General features: G+C 41.9%; 1 protein-coding gene across 6 annotated transcripts in view; it reads left to right on the plus strand.

The window, feature by feature from the left end:
• SBF2 (SET binding factor 2) overlaps window positions 1-16192 on the plus strand; it is a 344987-nt gene that overhangs the window by 326858 nt on the left and 1937 nt on the right. For 5 of the 6 annotated variants that reach the window (XR_010794990.1, XM_066639834.1, XM_066639835.1 and 2 more), the window contains 6 exons: window positions 95-222; window positions 1409-1642; window positions 4036-4140; window positions 9530-9723; window positions 13705-13792; window positions 14699-14830. Coding sequence is in view for 5 of the 6 variants with exons in the window: in XM_066639834.1 (XP_066495931.1) it covers window positions 95-222; window positions 1409-1642; window positions 4036-4140; window positions 9530-9723; window positions 13705-13792; window positions 14699-14830 (881 nt within the window). In the remaining variant the exon portion in view is untranslated. Of the gene's footprint in view, window positions 1-94; window positions 223-1408; window positions 1643-4035; window positions 4141-6119; window positions 6211-9529; window positions 9724-13704; window positions 13793-14698; window positions 14831-16192 lie in introns of those variants that run through there. The other variant, XM_066639839.1, reaches the window with a different exon arrangement.

Raw genomic sequence — 16192 nt, forward strand, 5'->3', positions numbered from 1 at the left:
TTTTATTTTTAATTTATACCCCTTTTCATCAAAAAGCAGCTTTGTTTTAGGTTAGGAAATAGCTATTTAATTCAACTTCTTTCTTTTTCTGTAGGCACACTGTTTGAGGATAAAGGAGAAAAGCATGGCAAAAAAGGCATTTGCATGTGGGAATGCATAGATAAAATACACAAAAGAAGTCCTATTTTCTTCAATTACCTCTATGCACCAGTTGAAACAGAGGTATAAACCAGATATGTTTAGGATCTTTGTTGTTCTCCTGGCTGAGTAAAGTTTGTCATATGTGGAATTGATCTTTATTCATTTGACCTGCATTGTTAATTCCCTGATGATCAGAATGTTTGCAGGTGAAGGTAATATTCCTTTATCTTTGAAGACTCACTGCTAGGATCCTAAGAGTTATGTTGGCACACCCAACAGTTTGAGTATGCCCAGTGGAATTTAGACTTCTTTCTCTGCAGGTAGCCACAGAGGTAGTCAAGTGGTACATGGACCATTTTGCCACCCAAGCAGCCTGCCTTCCCTCCCTTCATCACTGGGCCAACCCTGGCTGACATATTTTTCATGAATAGCATAAGACTGTTTTTGTCTTCTGACCCTCCGCTACAGAAACTAAGAGCTTGGCTGGAAGCGTCAGCTTAAGATCACCAGCACCGGTACAAGGGCATAGGTAGTGACCTTGAACTAATGCTGGCACTTAATTCTTGTCTCACTGCTTGAAAAGCAGTAACTATCTGCACTGCTGTCATGGTGATAGTCTTTTCTCCCAAGCACATGCTTGGCACTTCGGAGTAGGTTGGGACTAAGATAGGTGGACTGTCCCACATTTGAATTAATATTAATATGGTGCCCTCACAAATTTCTTTCAACGCATTTTTGTTGCATATTTCAAAAGATTCCTTCTAACTCATTGTCCTGTCCTCTCCCAACCACTGGTGCCATGGCAGCTACACTAGTGGAACAAGCTCTGCGTCCAGTGGGGGGGGGGATTGAGGTAAATAAAAAATGTTTCACTTACCTCTACATAGGCCCCATGATGGCCTATGGATCACCTTGGACTCGTACCAGCTACATAGCTGATGTAAGGAGCAATAGGGGGCAGGGTGGACCAAAAAAATGGCTGGACTGTATCTACAGGCGACATCCTCCTCCTCTGGCCTGTTCCACACTCCGCCCTCCCCACCATCAACTTACTAGCACCCGCGAGCCTCTTGGAGCCACTGCTGTGCTTCTTGCTGTTTCTGACGGAAGGCATGTAGTGTTCTAAATTCATGGGCTACCTGAAGTTTGCAGGGAAACTAGAATTTGGAGGAAAACTAGTGGGGTTTCCAAGCTTAGAAGTGAAATATGGCACATGGTACTAGAAAGCCACTGAGCATTTGTAATCTGTAAGTGTTCTTTTGTACAGGCATTAAAACCTAATGTTAACATATCGGGTCTTAAAAAGTGGGACTACTACACAGAAGAAACCTTGGCCAGTGGACCCTCATATGACTGGGTCATGGTAACTACAAGATGTAATAGCTTGGATGAACCTGACCAGCTGGATGTATTACCTTCCCAGAGTAAAAGGAAAATTATCTGGCCATGCTATGACAACATTCACAAAGTGCAGCCTGATGCCATCACCAGTCTATTAAATGTAAGTTTAAATATTTAACACATTCATTCAACTTTTATTCCAGTCTTTGTAGGGAGGGTCACTACGGTGTTTCTGTGCTATTCAACAGATCTACGTTAACATTTTCATTTAAGTTCCACATTGGACTACCTAAATAGAGCTGCTATATAGCATGAGTTATTGTGCCCACTAAGTCCGAAGGAATCATACATTTCATTTAAATACTGTATCTTTAGGAAGTTATATCAAGGACACAGAAGGCAAATGTTTGAGAGGATTCGTTTAAAATTTTGAAAACAAGTTTCATAACAAGAAACTATTTTCCTGAATAACACCACTTTTAAAGCAAGAATTGTTTCATATTTGTAACTCATAAGTATCACTTAAGAGTTTTTTGGATGTTTCTGTACCTTAAGCAATTTCAGTTGACAGCCATTCTTAGCTATGCTAACCTACAATGGAAAATGGGTTCTAAATTAGCCTATAATAATAGTCCATGTCTTTGGCTTCATCTGCTTGAATTCAGAGCTTTCTTTCTCTTAGCACATGACTCTTCTGCAGTTAGGAGAAAGAACTGTAATTTTGCAGTAAATAAAACTTGTGGTTTTGAAGCATAATTACTCCTGTCTCCAACCAGTTGTTTATGGCAACTTCAGTGTTCTTAGAACTTCTCACACTGTAGAGTATATGATAGAAGTGCAATCCATTTCCTAGACCTTATTTTCAGTGTCTCCTCTGAAACAGAAAAAGATCAATTAGGTTACCCCTGCAATAAATTCAAAGCAGCATTTAATAAAAAGTTAAGGGCTAAGATCTGTTTCAGAAATTAAAGCCTTTTCCATTTTGAGGGCAAAACTTGAATATTCCAAGTAGGAACCAGAGCTAAAGTGGTTTGTCTCATATTTTTATACTTCATGTCTTTCACATTTATCCTAAAAACTTTGTATCACCAACACTGGAATGAGTGGGAAGTGTTTTGCACCCATAGAACAGAGCTGCTTATTCAGTGAGACAGCTGTAACCCACGTTTGAGCATGCCTTACCCACATGCACATAAATATTACCAGTAGTTAGCACCTAAAACATGGAAACCTCTTCACAAACTCATTTTACTTAAACAAGAAAAGGAAAAATAAAGGACTGAGCAAAAAGGTTTGAATCATTGAATTATAACATTATAGTTAGAGGTGTTTGTTTTTGGTGCATAAGATAGGTTTTCAGACTAAGTCTTACTGAACACAGTGGGATTTCTTCTAGGTAAAATAAAGAACACCAGTTTCAAACACCTCGTTTTAGTAACTTAGGGCGCAATCCTATCCCCTTATGTCAATGCTTTCCAGCACTGACATAAGGGCAATGCAGCTCCAAGGTAAGGGAATAAACATTGCCTTACTTTGAGGAGGCCTTCGTGAGTGACACCCAACTGCAGGATGCAGCACACGTCCCATTGGCACCACTATACCATTGCTGGAAAGCACTGACATAAGGGGTTAGGATTGCACCCTTAGTTTGTTATAATGGAATTAATTTTGCCTTTTTTATGAAGAAGGTTGTGGTTTGAACTGTCTGTGCTGAAGTTCAGAACATCAGAACATGAGAAAGAAACATGATTGACTTTTTCACATTTATTGTAGATATTGCAGAATTTATCACTGGAAATATATTCAGTCTACAAATTTACTTCTGTTCATCTTGATCTTATGTTTACATTGTTACTAACAAATGAGATTTTTTAAAAACCCTGAGTGGTTTCATATCTTGAATTAAGTTTTGCGGAGTTAAGTCACTTCCAGCACAAAACTTGCCTAATAAAGGAATCTGATTTCTAACCCACAAAGTAGTGCAATAATTTGTGTGGAATACAGTCTGACACTAGCATCTGTGGATTTGACTCACTGTTGATGTCGGGATCCAAGTTTAAATGTCTTTAAACTTGAAAAGCGTCTTTAACTTTTGAAAATGTAACAAATGAAAACTTGAAAATGTCTTTAAAGTTGAAAAGCGGTATATAAATACTGTTATTATTATTATTATTATTATTATTTATATTTTAAAATTGCTGTTTTTATTAATTTGCATTGTACTGCTAACAGAAAACACTGTTGATAGTCTTTCAGAGACTACTGAAGAATTTAAGTTTCCAAAGTTTCACAACAAGGACAATGTCCTGTTTGGCGTACTTACTAAAGTCTTTTGGTTTCATTTCCTTTTACAGTTTGGTGATGCAAATGTTAATATTGGCAGTGTGTAATGTTGATGTCACAGAACTGGATGTGAACTTGGTAAACATTTTTTTAAAAACACATGCAGTTCTTATTATTTTCCATCACGGCAAGTGGTTGAAGCTTTTGTGTTTTGAAAAAATACAAACATCAATATTTCACCTCAGGAAAAACCCTTTGTTTTATTTTTAGGAAATTGAAAGACTGGAGAACAAGTTAAATCAAAGCCCAGAAAGGTGGCAGCCATTGTGGGAAAGAGTCAAAGTGAATGTGAAAGATGACATAAAGCAGGACAATGTAAGTGAGGGAAGGCATTGTCCAGTGAATAATAATTTTATTCCTTTTTCTCAAAGGCTGGCAAGAGTTGTGATTAATACACCTTGTTAAATATGAATTTTCACCAGTTTAAGTAAATGTTTAAACATTTAAGTAAATGCTGCATTTTGGGGATTACTTGATTGTGCATTGCTATATATAAATGTTAGGAAATTTGTACTTAGTGGTTCAAAGTTGACTCACACAATCTGATAAACATTTTTGTTAACTTGGCTTGCAAAATAACCCATTTTTACTGATTCCTCAAATTCTTCCACATATGAGTATTACAGGCATATTACAGCACACATAAAGTAATTCTGGTTTTTCCTCCCCCCAAGTATATTTGTATGTGTTGTTGAGTTGTTAATTTTCTAAGTATGTGGTTATTTCTTGGCTATCAATGATCTCATCTAAGTTAAAACACTAAAAAAAGCACCAGCAGTTATATCCAAGTACATACTACAGAACTCAAACATAGAAATTACAAACTTCTTCAAACTTCAAACACTTCTTCAAACACAAATGCAACAAAATGAGCTGAATATTGACTAGCAGCTGCATTGCATTTAGCTGTACCTAAGTGCTCTGATAAAGAACTATGTTCAGCTCTTAACATATTAGTTCACCTTATGGCTCCATGTCTCACTGCATTTTAATCCCTAATCTTTCACTTTTTTCATCTCTATACCCAAATATCTAGATATCATATTCCTTCAATATCTTCTAACAGATCTGTATGGCAAAGACCAAATGTATCTTTAATCTGTGTAGCAGACCCCTGTTCTTCATTCCCCTCCTTCCTGGCTTTCTCACTGTTATCTCTCCTTATCAGCTGCTTCATACGTCTTTGCTAAGGCAATCTCCATTGTTGCTTTGATCATGGCAGGAAGCACTGGCTTCCTGTCACTTTTGGTACTTGCTTCATACTCCCATTGCTAAGGTTTCAAAAGCTATGCTCCTTTTCTGTTCCTTTGCTGCTCTGCTCAGTGGCGTTGCTAGGGGGTGCAGGCCGCACTGGGTGACGCGCCGGGGGGTGCCGTGCTAAAACAGCATTTTTAGGAGCTACTGCATCATGCCACACACCGTTGGATGCGGAATGTCCAGCGGAACACAAAAGTTATGGCCAAAAAACCAGAATGTATGCGTACGTGCCATAGTCCATCAGAAAGGGCAGGCTGAGAAGAATCCAATGACACCAGAAAGGTCCCAATCCAATGAATGCAGCCCAAGAAAACAGCCGAGAAGTTCCCCCCTCCCAGCTGTGAGTCTATTGAGCCTGAAATGAAGCCATGTGGCCATGTTTACTCATGAGTAGATGAACTTGCCTTAGTCCATCAGAAAGGGCAGGCTGAGAGGACTCCAAGGACATCAGAATGGTCCTGATCCAATGAATGCAGCCCCCAAAAACACCAGAGAAGGAGGTGCCTCCCCCCAGCTGCAGTCTATTGAGCCCTATGGAAAGCTAAGCAGCCTCACAGTCGCGAAACTCACAAGTAGGCAGGCGTGCCTTGGCTTGTGATCAGGCCAGGCAAAGGGGAATGTGAGGCCACCAGAAGGGTCCCAATCCGATGGAGCTGAAGCTCAACAAATGCTCCAGAAGGAGCAAATGTAAGAAATGCTCCCTCCTCTCTCACTAAAAAGGACAAAAAAAGAGGCTTCAACTGGTAAAGGGAAGTTTTCTCTTTTGCACTTGGAAAGCCAGGTGGGTCTTTATCTGGATATGCCTGAAATAGAAGAACTTTAAACTGGGCACTGGGGAGGGCTGGAAATCTCACTGATTCTTTTTGGGGAGTTGTTATTGCAGGCAGACTACGGAGTAAGCCCCATTGACCACTATGGGACTTACTTCAGAGTAGATTCACTTGGTGGAACAGGACTGGCTTCCCCTTATTTAATTATTTCTTTTATTTTAATTTAATGATTTATACTTATTTATTTTAATTTGCCTGATGATGCAGCTTCCACCATGACATCACTTCCAATGGGTCCTGAACACATTGTCATTCTAAAAAGTGGGTCCCAGTGCTAAACGTTTGAGAACTGCTGCAATAAGGTGTTAGTAAGTTGACATGGGTGTGTGTGTGATTCTACAAGTTTTCAAAATCACTAAAATCAGAATTTGGAGGAATAATACCATCATATTATATATCTATCAATGCATAATTTCATGCAGAATGCAATGAAACAAACCACATTGAAATATCTGTGTTCTAACAAAAAGTACAGCCAAAAAACCAGTGGGGGCAGGGTGATGGTACATCACCATGCCCACCACCTGGGGCGTTGTCCCGCCCACTGCATGGGGTGACGCACAGGCCTCCTGCACTGGGTGAGGCGAATCCTAGTGACGCCACTGGCTCTACTCTTGAATGAGATTCTCCGGGCCAAACTGTGCATTCAGTTAATGGTATTAAGAGATATTAAGAATGTTAAACCAGATCGGAGTGTAACAGCTCGAATGTGGTGGTTCTTGAAAGAGAGAACCTTCTTTCAATTTGTAAAAATCCCTGCGTGGATTTAATAAGCCTGCCTGTGTAAACCGCCTTGAATAAAGTCTTGAATAAAGACCAAGAAAGGCGGTATATAAATACTGTATATTATATTATATTATTATTATACTCTTAAAGCCAGAAACACCTACACCTTTAACAAAAAGCGGGGGGGGGGGCGCAGAGGTCAGTCCAAATTGGGATTGTGGCATGCAAGGAGAGAGAAGTTAGTCCTTTCCTCTGGCATCATTTTTCCTGCCAAAAAGCCCACTCCCTGAAACAGATGGAAAATAGCTCAGATTTTATGTTTCTTAAGACTGTGCTAGCCAAACATGCAGTTTGGCCCTCAACCTTAATCTGATTAACTGATGAACTAATCATTATATGAACTTACCATGTATTGATTTATTTTGTATTAAAACCATGTTATGAAGTACTTTTTGTTGAAAAGCAGTACAGTTATGCCTTGGCATCTACAGGGGTTCCATTCCCAGAACTCCCGTGAGTGCTGAAACCTGTGGATAATGGAATCCATGGAATCCATGCCAGACCGGAGAGAACACATCCGGAGAGCAGCCTAGGCTCTCTAAAGGCTTTCTAAAGGGAAAAACTGGAACTGACATTTTAAGGGCTTTAGAAGGCCTCCTCCCCAGGCTTCAGAACATCTTCTAGTGTTCTAGAGCAGTGGTGTCCAAAGTTTTTGGCAGGAGGGCCACATCATGTCTCTGACACTGTGTCAGAGGCCAAGAAAAAAAATTAATTTACATTTCAAATTTGAATAAATTTACATAAATGAATATATTAAAGATGGAACTTACATGAATAAATGAAAGTCTTGCAGTAGCTCAGCAATATTGCAATAGCAATATAAAAGGCCTTGCACAAAGCACGGCTGGCTTTTCCTTCACTGCCGCTGCTGCATCACAGACATGAAACAGCAAGCAGTGGAGGGAACCCTTGTCCCACAGCTCACGCAAGAGGTCAAACATTTGCCCTCATGCTGAGAGCAGTTGTGTCAGACCAGTGCGGGCTCCAGCAAGTCTCCAGAGAGCCACAGGCTCATTGGAGACTGGGGGTTCCCTGCGGGCCAAATTGGGAGTCCCCGAGGGCCGCAAGTGGCCCCCATGATGGGATTTGGGCACTGGGCTGGGTTAGTCCAATGCTGCAGGTTTGCAACCTGTGGATAGTCAAATCCACGGATAAAGAGGACAGACATGTAATTTCCATCACAGGTGGAGGCTCCACCCCCTGGGGACCCACTAGTGAGGAGATGCTTACCCTGGTAGCTGGGCAGCGAGTTTGATAGATAGAAAGACAAGAGGCCTGTTGCATCTTGTGAGGTTTTTTTATATTCATAGGGCCCTGTTATGTCACAGGACCCCCTAAGAGAGAACAACACCTCCCCCAGCTCCCAGGCAGTATTACAAGCTGATTCCACCCCTCCGTAATTCCTTCCCAGGCCGCCCTGGCCAGTGCAGGAGGGTGGTGGCCTGGTGTAGCAGCTGCGGAGTGGTTTGGGGTCTTGACCTAGTGGTCTGGTCAATCTTTGGGACATCCCAAGGGTGGGATCCGATCCACCCAGGGTCCACCTGGGCCAACTTTGGGCTGGTGAGGTGCACCCCAGGGGGAGTGGACCCCTTGCCCTGCTGAAGTGGCCCAAGGCCATAAGGCACCCCGCTGTTCCCAGACCTGGTTCCCTGGGGCTAGGGTACCTAGGACCTCTTTCAGATCGGGGACAGGCAGTGGGAGGACGGAGCAAATGCTCCATGTAACTCTCCAACAATATAGCTGAAATGAGAAGATTGACCTCCCCCCACAGTTGCAGGGCCCCAATGAGCCTTGCCTGGTCAGCTGTCCAGCTGGGCAGTTTGGTGAGTGGTCTCCTTAAAGTGCTGCTCTTGCTGCCGGCCTTCCACGCAGGGCTTGCCCGGCTTGCCCAGGTGTCCTCAGGTGGGCCAGAAGCTTCCAGCTGCACCGTAGTCTGCGGCTGCTTCTCCCAGGCCAGGCCAGGCCAGCTCTGGAACCCCAGGCACTTCCCCCACTGACATCAGGGCTGTCCAGCCTTCTCACAGCAGCAGTCCTGGAGCAGTAAGTCTGCTTTCCCCCCTGCAAGGTGGGTTGCCCCATGACACCTGTATATAAATATTCTTAATAATCCAATTGCTAGCAGCAAATTATTTTGCACATTAACCACTTTAAGAAACCTTTAAATATTTTTAAAGTTTACTTTTCAAGTACAGTGCCTTGGCATCCAAAGTATCAATATCCGCGGATTTGACTATCTGCAGATGCCAGGGAACCTGACTGCAGGGCAATCTCTGGCACTCCCAGGAGCCATTTCCTGGTTGCACCAAAGCTCACAACCCACTCCCTTGGCCCAGGGTCACCCCAGCATGCATTGCAGAAGTGCTTGGGAAACACTTCCACAAGTCACTCTGTAGCGCACCAGGGCCAAGGGAGTGAGTTGCAGGCCTTGGCATTAACCAGAAGGAGTGCCAGAGACTGCCATGCAGTCCTGAAGCTGTCACAGTTTGTGGCGCTAATGTAGAGAATGCTGTTTTTTAACTTTTTAAAACATTACTATTTGCGGATTTTGACATCCACAGGGGTTTTGGGAACCCCTGCAGATGCCAAGGGCCCATTGTTGTCTTTTGAAAATAACAGAATGTACTTTTATAACTAACAATATTATTTTAATATTTTTCACAATTATATTTAATATTTTTCCACTTTATTGTATGCAAAATCTTATTTAATGAGGCCACCTCCTGTAGTCTGTTACTTAAGCTTTGAATTCAGTATTATGCAGTCTGGTATTGTGTAAACCTTAGCTAACTCTCTGTATTAGACTTTTTGAAATTTTTATTTTGTTTTTACAGCACCGGAGACATCCATCTGGTTCTTCAGCAATCATGTCTGCCAATCCACATTCCTATCAGAAGAGGTCTTTGTTGCATTTACCAGACAGTGGAATCGGTGACGATCAAAACACCAACATCTCACCCTCCAATGGTGTAGAAAGGAGAGTAACTACACTATACAATCAGTTCACATCAAAGAATGATGAAAACAGGTAACCTGACCTTAGTGTGACTCCCAGCCTTCTATCTTTAAAGCCAGGAAATGAATTTGCATCAGTTTCATAATCTAATACTAAGCAGGTGATGAGGCTAGCAAAATAATGTTGCTATCTAGAAATAAAACACTGTAGTAATCACTGTAGTAATCAGTTAATGGAATCTGGTACCTTCACCTTGATTCCTGTTTGGAGTATAAGTTCTGTGTTTATGCTGTTTCAGAACCATTACTGGTAAGTCATTTTTCAGGATATGGCCTTGGGTAAAATCAGACAAAATTATCTACCAATTTATTCATACAGCCCTAAGTTTTACCCTTGACTTATCCACGGGTCATAGCAAATTCCATGATTTTTGGCTTAAAACTTGTCCTGTTATCCATGATATGGACAAGTATATACGATGCATTAAGTCCTTCAAAGCTGTTTTGGGAAATTCTGAGATCACAAAGGAAAAGTTCTCTCTAGGCCGGTTGTTCCCAAACTTTTTAGCACTGGGACCCACTGGTTAAAATGACACTATATCCAGACTCACCTATGTTTATGAGACTTTAAAAGAGAGAGAGGGAGAGAGAGATCTGCTGTAGAAATAATATTTGTTTGTTTTGGTTGCTTGCGAGTAATAATAAACAAGAAAAAAGATGCTCAAACATTTATCTCCCTATATTTTATTTACATAAGCTTGTAAACTGCAGGAGCTCAGCTCCTTACAAACTGTAAGACCTGAGCTCTTTGCAGGGCAATTAGCAGCTATCTGATTTTTGAATAGCCTCAGCACTTGAGGCAATTAGCTGTCTGACCTTTTCACTGGAGGCTCTGCTCAGCTGCTACAGCAGGGGTGCTCACACTTTTTTGGCTCGAGAGCTACTTTGAAACCTAGCAAGACCCGGAGATCTACCAGAGTTTTTTTACAATGTTCGCTCCATCATAACATATAACATTTATGTGTACAATGTATGTTGGTGTACCTTGCATGAGCCAATATTGCACAACACAACATAATTAACTATAAACATTTTTTGTAATTACTTGAGTTTACTTTGATGACGTGCACTGAAGTGAATCAGCCAAGGATGCATAGTCCAGACAGTAGCTGCTGACAGCCAGCCTCAAGCACACTTCCAAATGTTCATCAGTCATGGTGGAAAGGTACTTGGACTTAATGATCTTCATGTAGTAAAAGGCTGACTCACATAAATAAGTGGAGCCCTTCCTGCCTCAGGTGCTCTTATATCCCTGAGGGCCCTATTGCCTTCAAGTGGCTGCAGCTGTGCAGCACACTTTACTGGATGCCCAGGCCTTACCCTTAAAGGGGCCACTGCTGACACCACATCTACCTCCTCACCAGATCTTCCTCGATTCCAATACAAGTGGGGGGGGGGAGCAGATCTCTATACACCAGTGCAAAAACAGGGGAAAGGTGTGGGGGAGGAAGATCTCTATATAGACATCACAGCAAGACCAGTGCAAAACCCCTTGCACACAGAACCAACAGATGGAAGTTGGGGGGGGAGGCAGATCTCCATACATACCAGTGCAAAAGCAGGGGAAAGGTAAGTCAGCCCCAGTAGAGTCAACGGGGCTCACTCCCAGGGATGCGTGGATGGGAGAAAAGCCTGCCAGCGGCTCCTCTACAGGTCTACTCAAGAGTCAGCCCCAGTAGAGTCAACGGGGCTCACTCCCAGGGATGTGTGGACGGGAGAGAAGCCTGCAATCGACTCATTTTGCCTCGCGATTGACCGGTAGATCGCGATCAACGTATTGAGCACCCCTGTGCTACAGGATCCGTCAAAAATCAGATTGCAACGCACCAGTGGGTCCCAACCCACAGTTTGTGGACCACTGCTCTAGACATTTGTGCAACTTGATACGCTTCAGGAACGAGTTAGCTTTGCTTAAAAGTGGTTTTCATTTACAGTTTGATCCATAATTATAATCTGGTTACCTAGAGATGAGGTGCTAGTTGTACCTAGTCAATGTACAACTAAATAGTTTGAATTGTGTCTGCACACACATGAACAGAAAACAACCCTCTTGCTAATTAATAAAATGCTTGAAACAACACAGTTCTCATCCATGAAAAAGAGTATCCCTGAATTACTGATTTGATGGCTCATGTATATTGATCATTAAAGGAACTGTTGATATCTTAAACCAGGACTTTCCAAACTACAGCCCACCGGCCGGATCCAGCACCCATGCTCAAACTTCCTCTGCGTTAATGGAGCTTACAGTTCCACAGGGGAACTTCTCATCTTGGTGCCCAATCTCTCCAAACCTTGCACCAGCCAGTTACTTCCATGTTTTGTTGCCCCAGCAGACTTTGTGCCCTGATTTCCAGACAGACACTGGCCAGTGTGAGGTTTGAGGGAGATTGAGTGAAGATGAGAGGCTCCCCAGCAGAACAGTAAGCTTCAATCATGCTGGGGATGCTGTTTTCAGTGTGCAGTGGTCTCCAGTTTAGAGACAGATGGCTTAAACAGATATAGTGCTGGCAAGTCAAAGCATATTCCATCCTTAATGAGATAATAGGAGAATACACAAGTAATTTTCTTTATGTGTAAAAGAAAAATTATTTAGGGTTCTGTTTGGTGTATATTACTGAAGATATTAATTAATCACAATCATATTTATGTCTACTGAGAAAGTAAGTCCCACTGAGTTTAGTAGGACTTACTCCCAGGTATGTACAGGATTGTAGCCTCAGTCAGTGATACAGGAATAATTTTTATAACTCTTGAACCTAGATTAGTGGTTCCCAAACTGTGGTCAGGACCCAACTTTTGGGTCATGAAGTGCTAGGCAGAGCCTCCAATGAAAACACAAGTAATGACAAGATCAGATAACTAATTGCCTCCAGTCCTGAGACTGTTCAAAAATCAGATAGCTGCTAATTGCCCTGCAAAAGAGCTCAGCTCCTAGCTATTTGTAAGGAGCTGAGTTCCTGCAGTTTGCAAGCATGTGTAATACAGGGAAATAAATACATCGTGAAGCGTAATCCTATCTTGCACTAGAATAGGCAGGCCAAGAGGCCTGTGCTGTATCTGGTGCAAGATTGGGGCCTGAAGTGGCTCAGCCGGAGGCAAGGAGAAACTCTTCCCCTTATATCCAGGTAAACCACCACGGCCCCAATGGGTCTCCTTGGACTTGTGCCACCTCCAGAGGTGGCATAAGTCTGAGGAGAGCGGAGCAACTTCCAGCTGCTCCACACTGCTCAGGGGAATGGGGTTGGGATCCGGCATAACAGCTGAGTCCCAGCCCCGCCTCCCACTCACCACCCGCCTGCCCTGGGACTGCCCTCCGCCTGCCCTTTCCCCCACCCCAGAACGCCTCTCTCCTGCCTCCTCCCTGCCCAACCAGACCCTTGCGTCAGCCAAGCTCAGCCCTTGCAGCCCAAGCAGGGACACAACCCTCCCTCCCCAACTCAGTGAATAGGTTTGATTAATCCCTGCACCGGCCCAGTCAACTCTTGCTAAGTTACTTTACGGCACATTTGCAACCCTTCTGGGCCGGTACAAGGGACTTGCGCCAGTCCAAGGCGCAGTTAGGATTGTGTCCTTAGTTGATGCCCCTAATAAAGAATTCCAAAAAACTCAGCAGATTATATGTCTTTTTATTTTTCTGTAAAGAAATGTGGAAAGGGAAAGAAAGCATTCATTAAAGTTCATTGGGGCTGCTTCATTATGAGAAATGGATTAAGTTTCTGTAAATTAATAAACAAATAAAAATGTTATTACTTGTACGCAAATAAATAAAACTGTTATTTCTTTCTAGATCTCCTTTTAAAAAGTTTCATAAACCTGTTCGGTTTAGGTGGGTCCTGATAAGAGTGTCATTTTAAAAAGTGGTGCTGATGCTAAAAGGTTTGGGAACCACTGCCCTATATTATTATTATTTATATACCATTTTTCAGCCAAAAAAAAAAAATTCACAACAAAAATACATAATAAATGTTTTAAATGTTTTCTTTCCCCCAAGGTCATTTGAAGGTACTCTTTACAAGAGAGGAGCTTTGCTAAAAGGCTGGAAACCTCGGTGGTTTGTACTAGATGTTACCAAACACCAGGTAAAATCTGTATCTCACAGTATTCTTTTTATAAGAATAGTCTTGATAATCATGCAGAACAAGATCCACAGTGCAAGAAAGAGGGAAAAGATGTATTTTGCATATATACTTTTATTTTTTTAAATGCAAAATCTCATTAAGCAGATTTTGTAGCATCCTCAAAGGGCAAAGGTTGAAATGAAATTAGGAACTCTGGTTTTTGGTTTGTTTTAATTTGATCTGGTAGTGAACATAACTGAGCACAAAACACATCTTGTAGTTGTAGGTATATGTTTAAAGATTCAATCTCACTGTTTTAAAATCAGTGGAAAAATAGCTTTAAAGACCCACTTTCAGGTTTCTTGTTCCTCCACTGTCACCCCAGAATGCATTGGTATAGATACTATACCGCATTCAGCCACTAGATGGGGTGGATAATGGAATCTAATGGAATGTTTCATTGGATTCCATTATTCACCCCATCTAGTTGAGGTATAGTGTTTATACTAATGCATTCTGGGATGACAGTGGAGGAGCAAGAAACCTGAAAGGGGTCTTTAAAGCTATCTCTAACCTGAGAAGCTTGCAACTAGTGTGGTTTAACAGCATGAAGGGAGGAAATTGGATTTTAGTGCTTTTTTTCTTGTTATAAGGCATTCAGAGGTGGACCCTGGTATCAGTGGATGCCAAAGCAGTGGATACTGAGATCTCACCTGTATTTACTTACACAATTTATAAACAATCTTTCCAGTGGAAACCACCCAAAGTACTATAAAGAAAAAAATAGTTTCTTCCTGCTTATTTGCTCTCCATCCAACCCCCACTTAATCAAACACTTGAAAGCTGTTGTGATAAAGCAGCAAATTCTAACACTAGTATCTTTTTTATTTATCTTTTTAATATGCAAACTGTTTCCTTTTTTCCTAGCTAAGATACTATGATTCTGTAGAGGATGCATGCTCTAAGGGCCATATTGACCTTGCAGAGGTGGAAACTGTAATTCCTGCTTCACCAACAATCGGGGCTCCAAAGCATGCTAGTGAGAGAGCATTCTTTGATGTAAGTATACTTCCTGGCCAGGGATCTTGAAGTGTTTCATGTTAGTACTTAAAATACAGCCACATATGAAAGTCCAAACCTAACTAACTATTTTTAAAGTTTTCATCTGGCCATTCTAGCCCCTTCACATTCCTGACATTTCCCTGGCTTAGCTTAACAAAAATAAAAATAAAAAACCACATGCTTAAGTGTAAAACAGTTTATATCTGCTAAGTCAGGAGCCTAATCAAAACATATCAGTTTCAACCTGAGAGGAAAGAACATTGATCTTTATTGCACCCTCTCATGAATCATTCCAGAAATAATAATACAAGGCAGAAATTTCCAAAGACATTTCTTGATCCTCAAGGTGGAAATTCCATGTGGCAGGATCATGCGTCAGGATAGATAGACCAATCTACATCACATGTGCAACATAACATGGGCCACGAGCATCTGTTTCAAATCATGAATTTTCACAAGCCTTTCACTCCTTTTTTAAAAAAATCAAGCACTCATATTCACATAGATTGTAAGCACTATGTAAGGGGTGTGTGTACCTTTCTACCCCCTCCTCAAGCATGCAGTTTTTTTCATATTGGAAAGTGACCAATATGCAAAGCTTTAAGGGGACAGCTTTGAATTCATTAATGTTTGGTCCTCCTGTGAAAAGTAGCGTTACTGGGTCTTGGTACATACTACGTACTTTTGAGGAGCTAGCTTCGTTCAAAAAGATTGAAAAGCACTGTCTGAGGACCAAAATGTGTTATATGCATAGTCTGGCCCTATGTTTGGGAATCGGGGTGTGTGTGCGTGCGTGTGGGTGGGTGGGTGGTTTTACTTGAATAGCGACCATGGAGAGTGGGAGAGGACTGGTTGTGATTAGGATTGCAGCATATAGGAGCCTGTCCCACCACATTGATTTCTGACAGAAATCATGACCCAGAAAGCTTCTTTTTGGAAACATTTTCCATTGGGACTGTGGCATGGCAGGAAGAGTTAAATGTCTTCCCACTGCAATCCCAGTCCTGAAGACACATACACTCATGAAGTATGTTTAATGCAAATATAGTTTGGATTAAGACAGTATATTTTTCTGGTAGCACAGAAGCATAAGCAACTGTGGCCCAAATCCTAACCCACTTTCCAGCAGCGGCATAGCTGTGCCAATGGGACGTGTGCTGCATCCTGCAGTTGGGTGGTACTCACGGAGGCCTCCTCAAAGTAAGGGAATGTTTGTTCCCTTACCTGGGAGTTGCATTGCCCTTATGTCAGTGCTGGAAAATGGGTTAGGATTGCGCCCTGAGTCACCGTAAGTGTTAACAACATTAAGTCAGATTATTAATGTATTTGTAAATATCTAAGGAGCCCATTCACAGGAAT

The sequence above is a fragment of the Tiliqua scincoides genome, chromosome 1 (assembly GCF_035046505.1).
Source record: "Tiliqua scincoides isolate rTilSci1 chromosome 1, rTilSci1.hap2, whole genome shotgun sequence".
NCBI lineage: Eukaryota > Metazoa > Chordata > Lepidosauria > Squamata > Scincidae > Tiliqua > Tiliqua scincoides.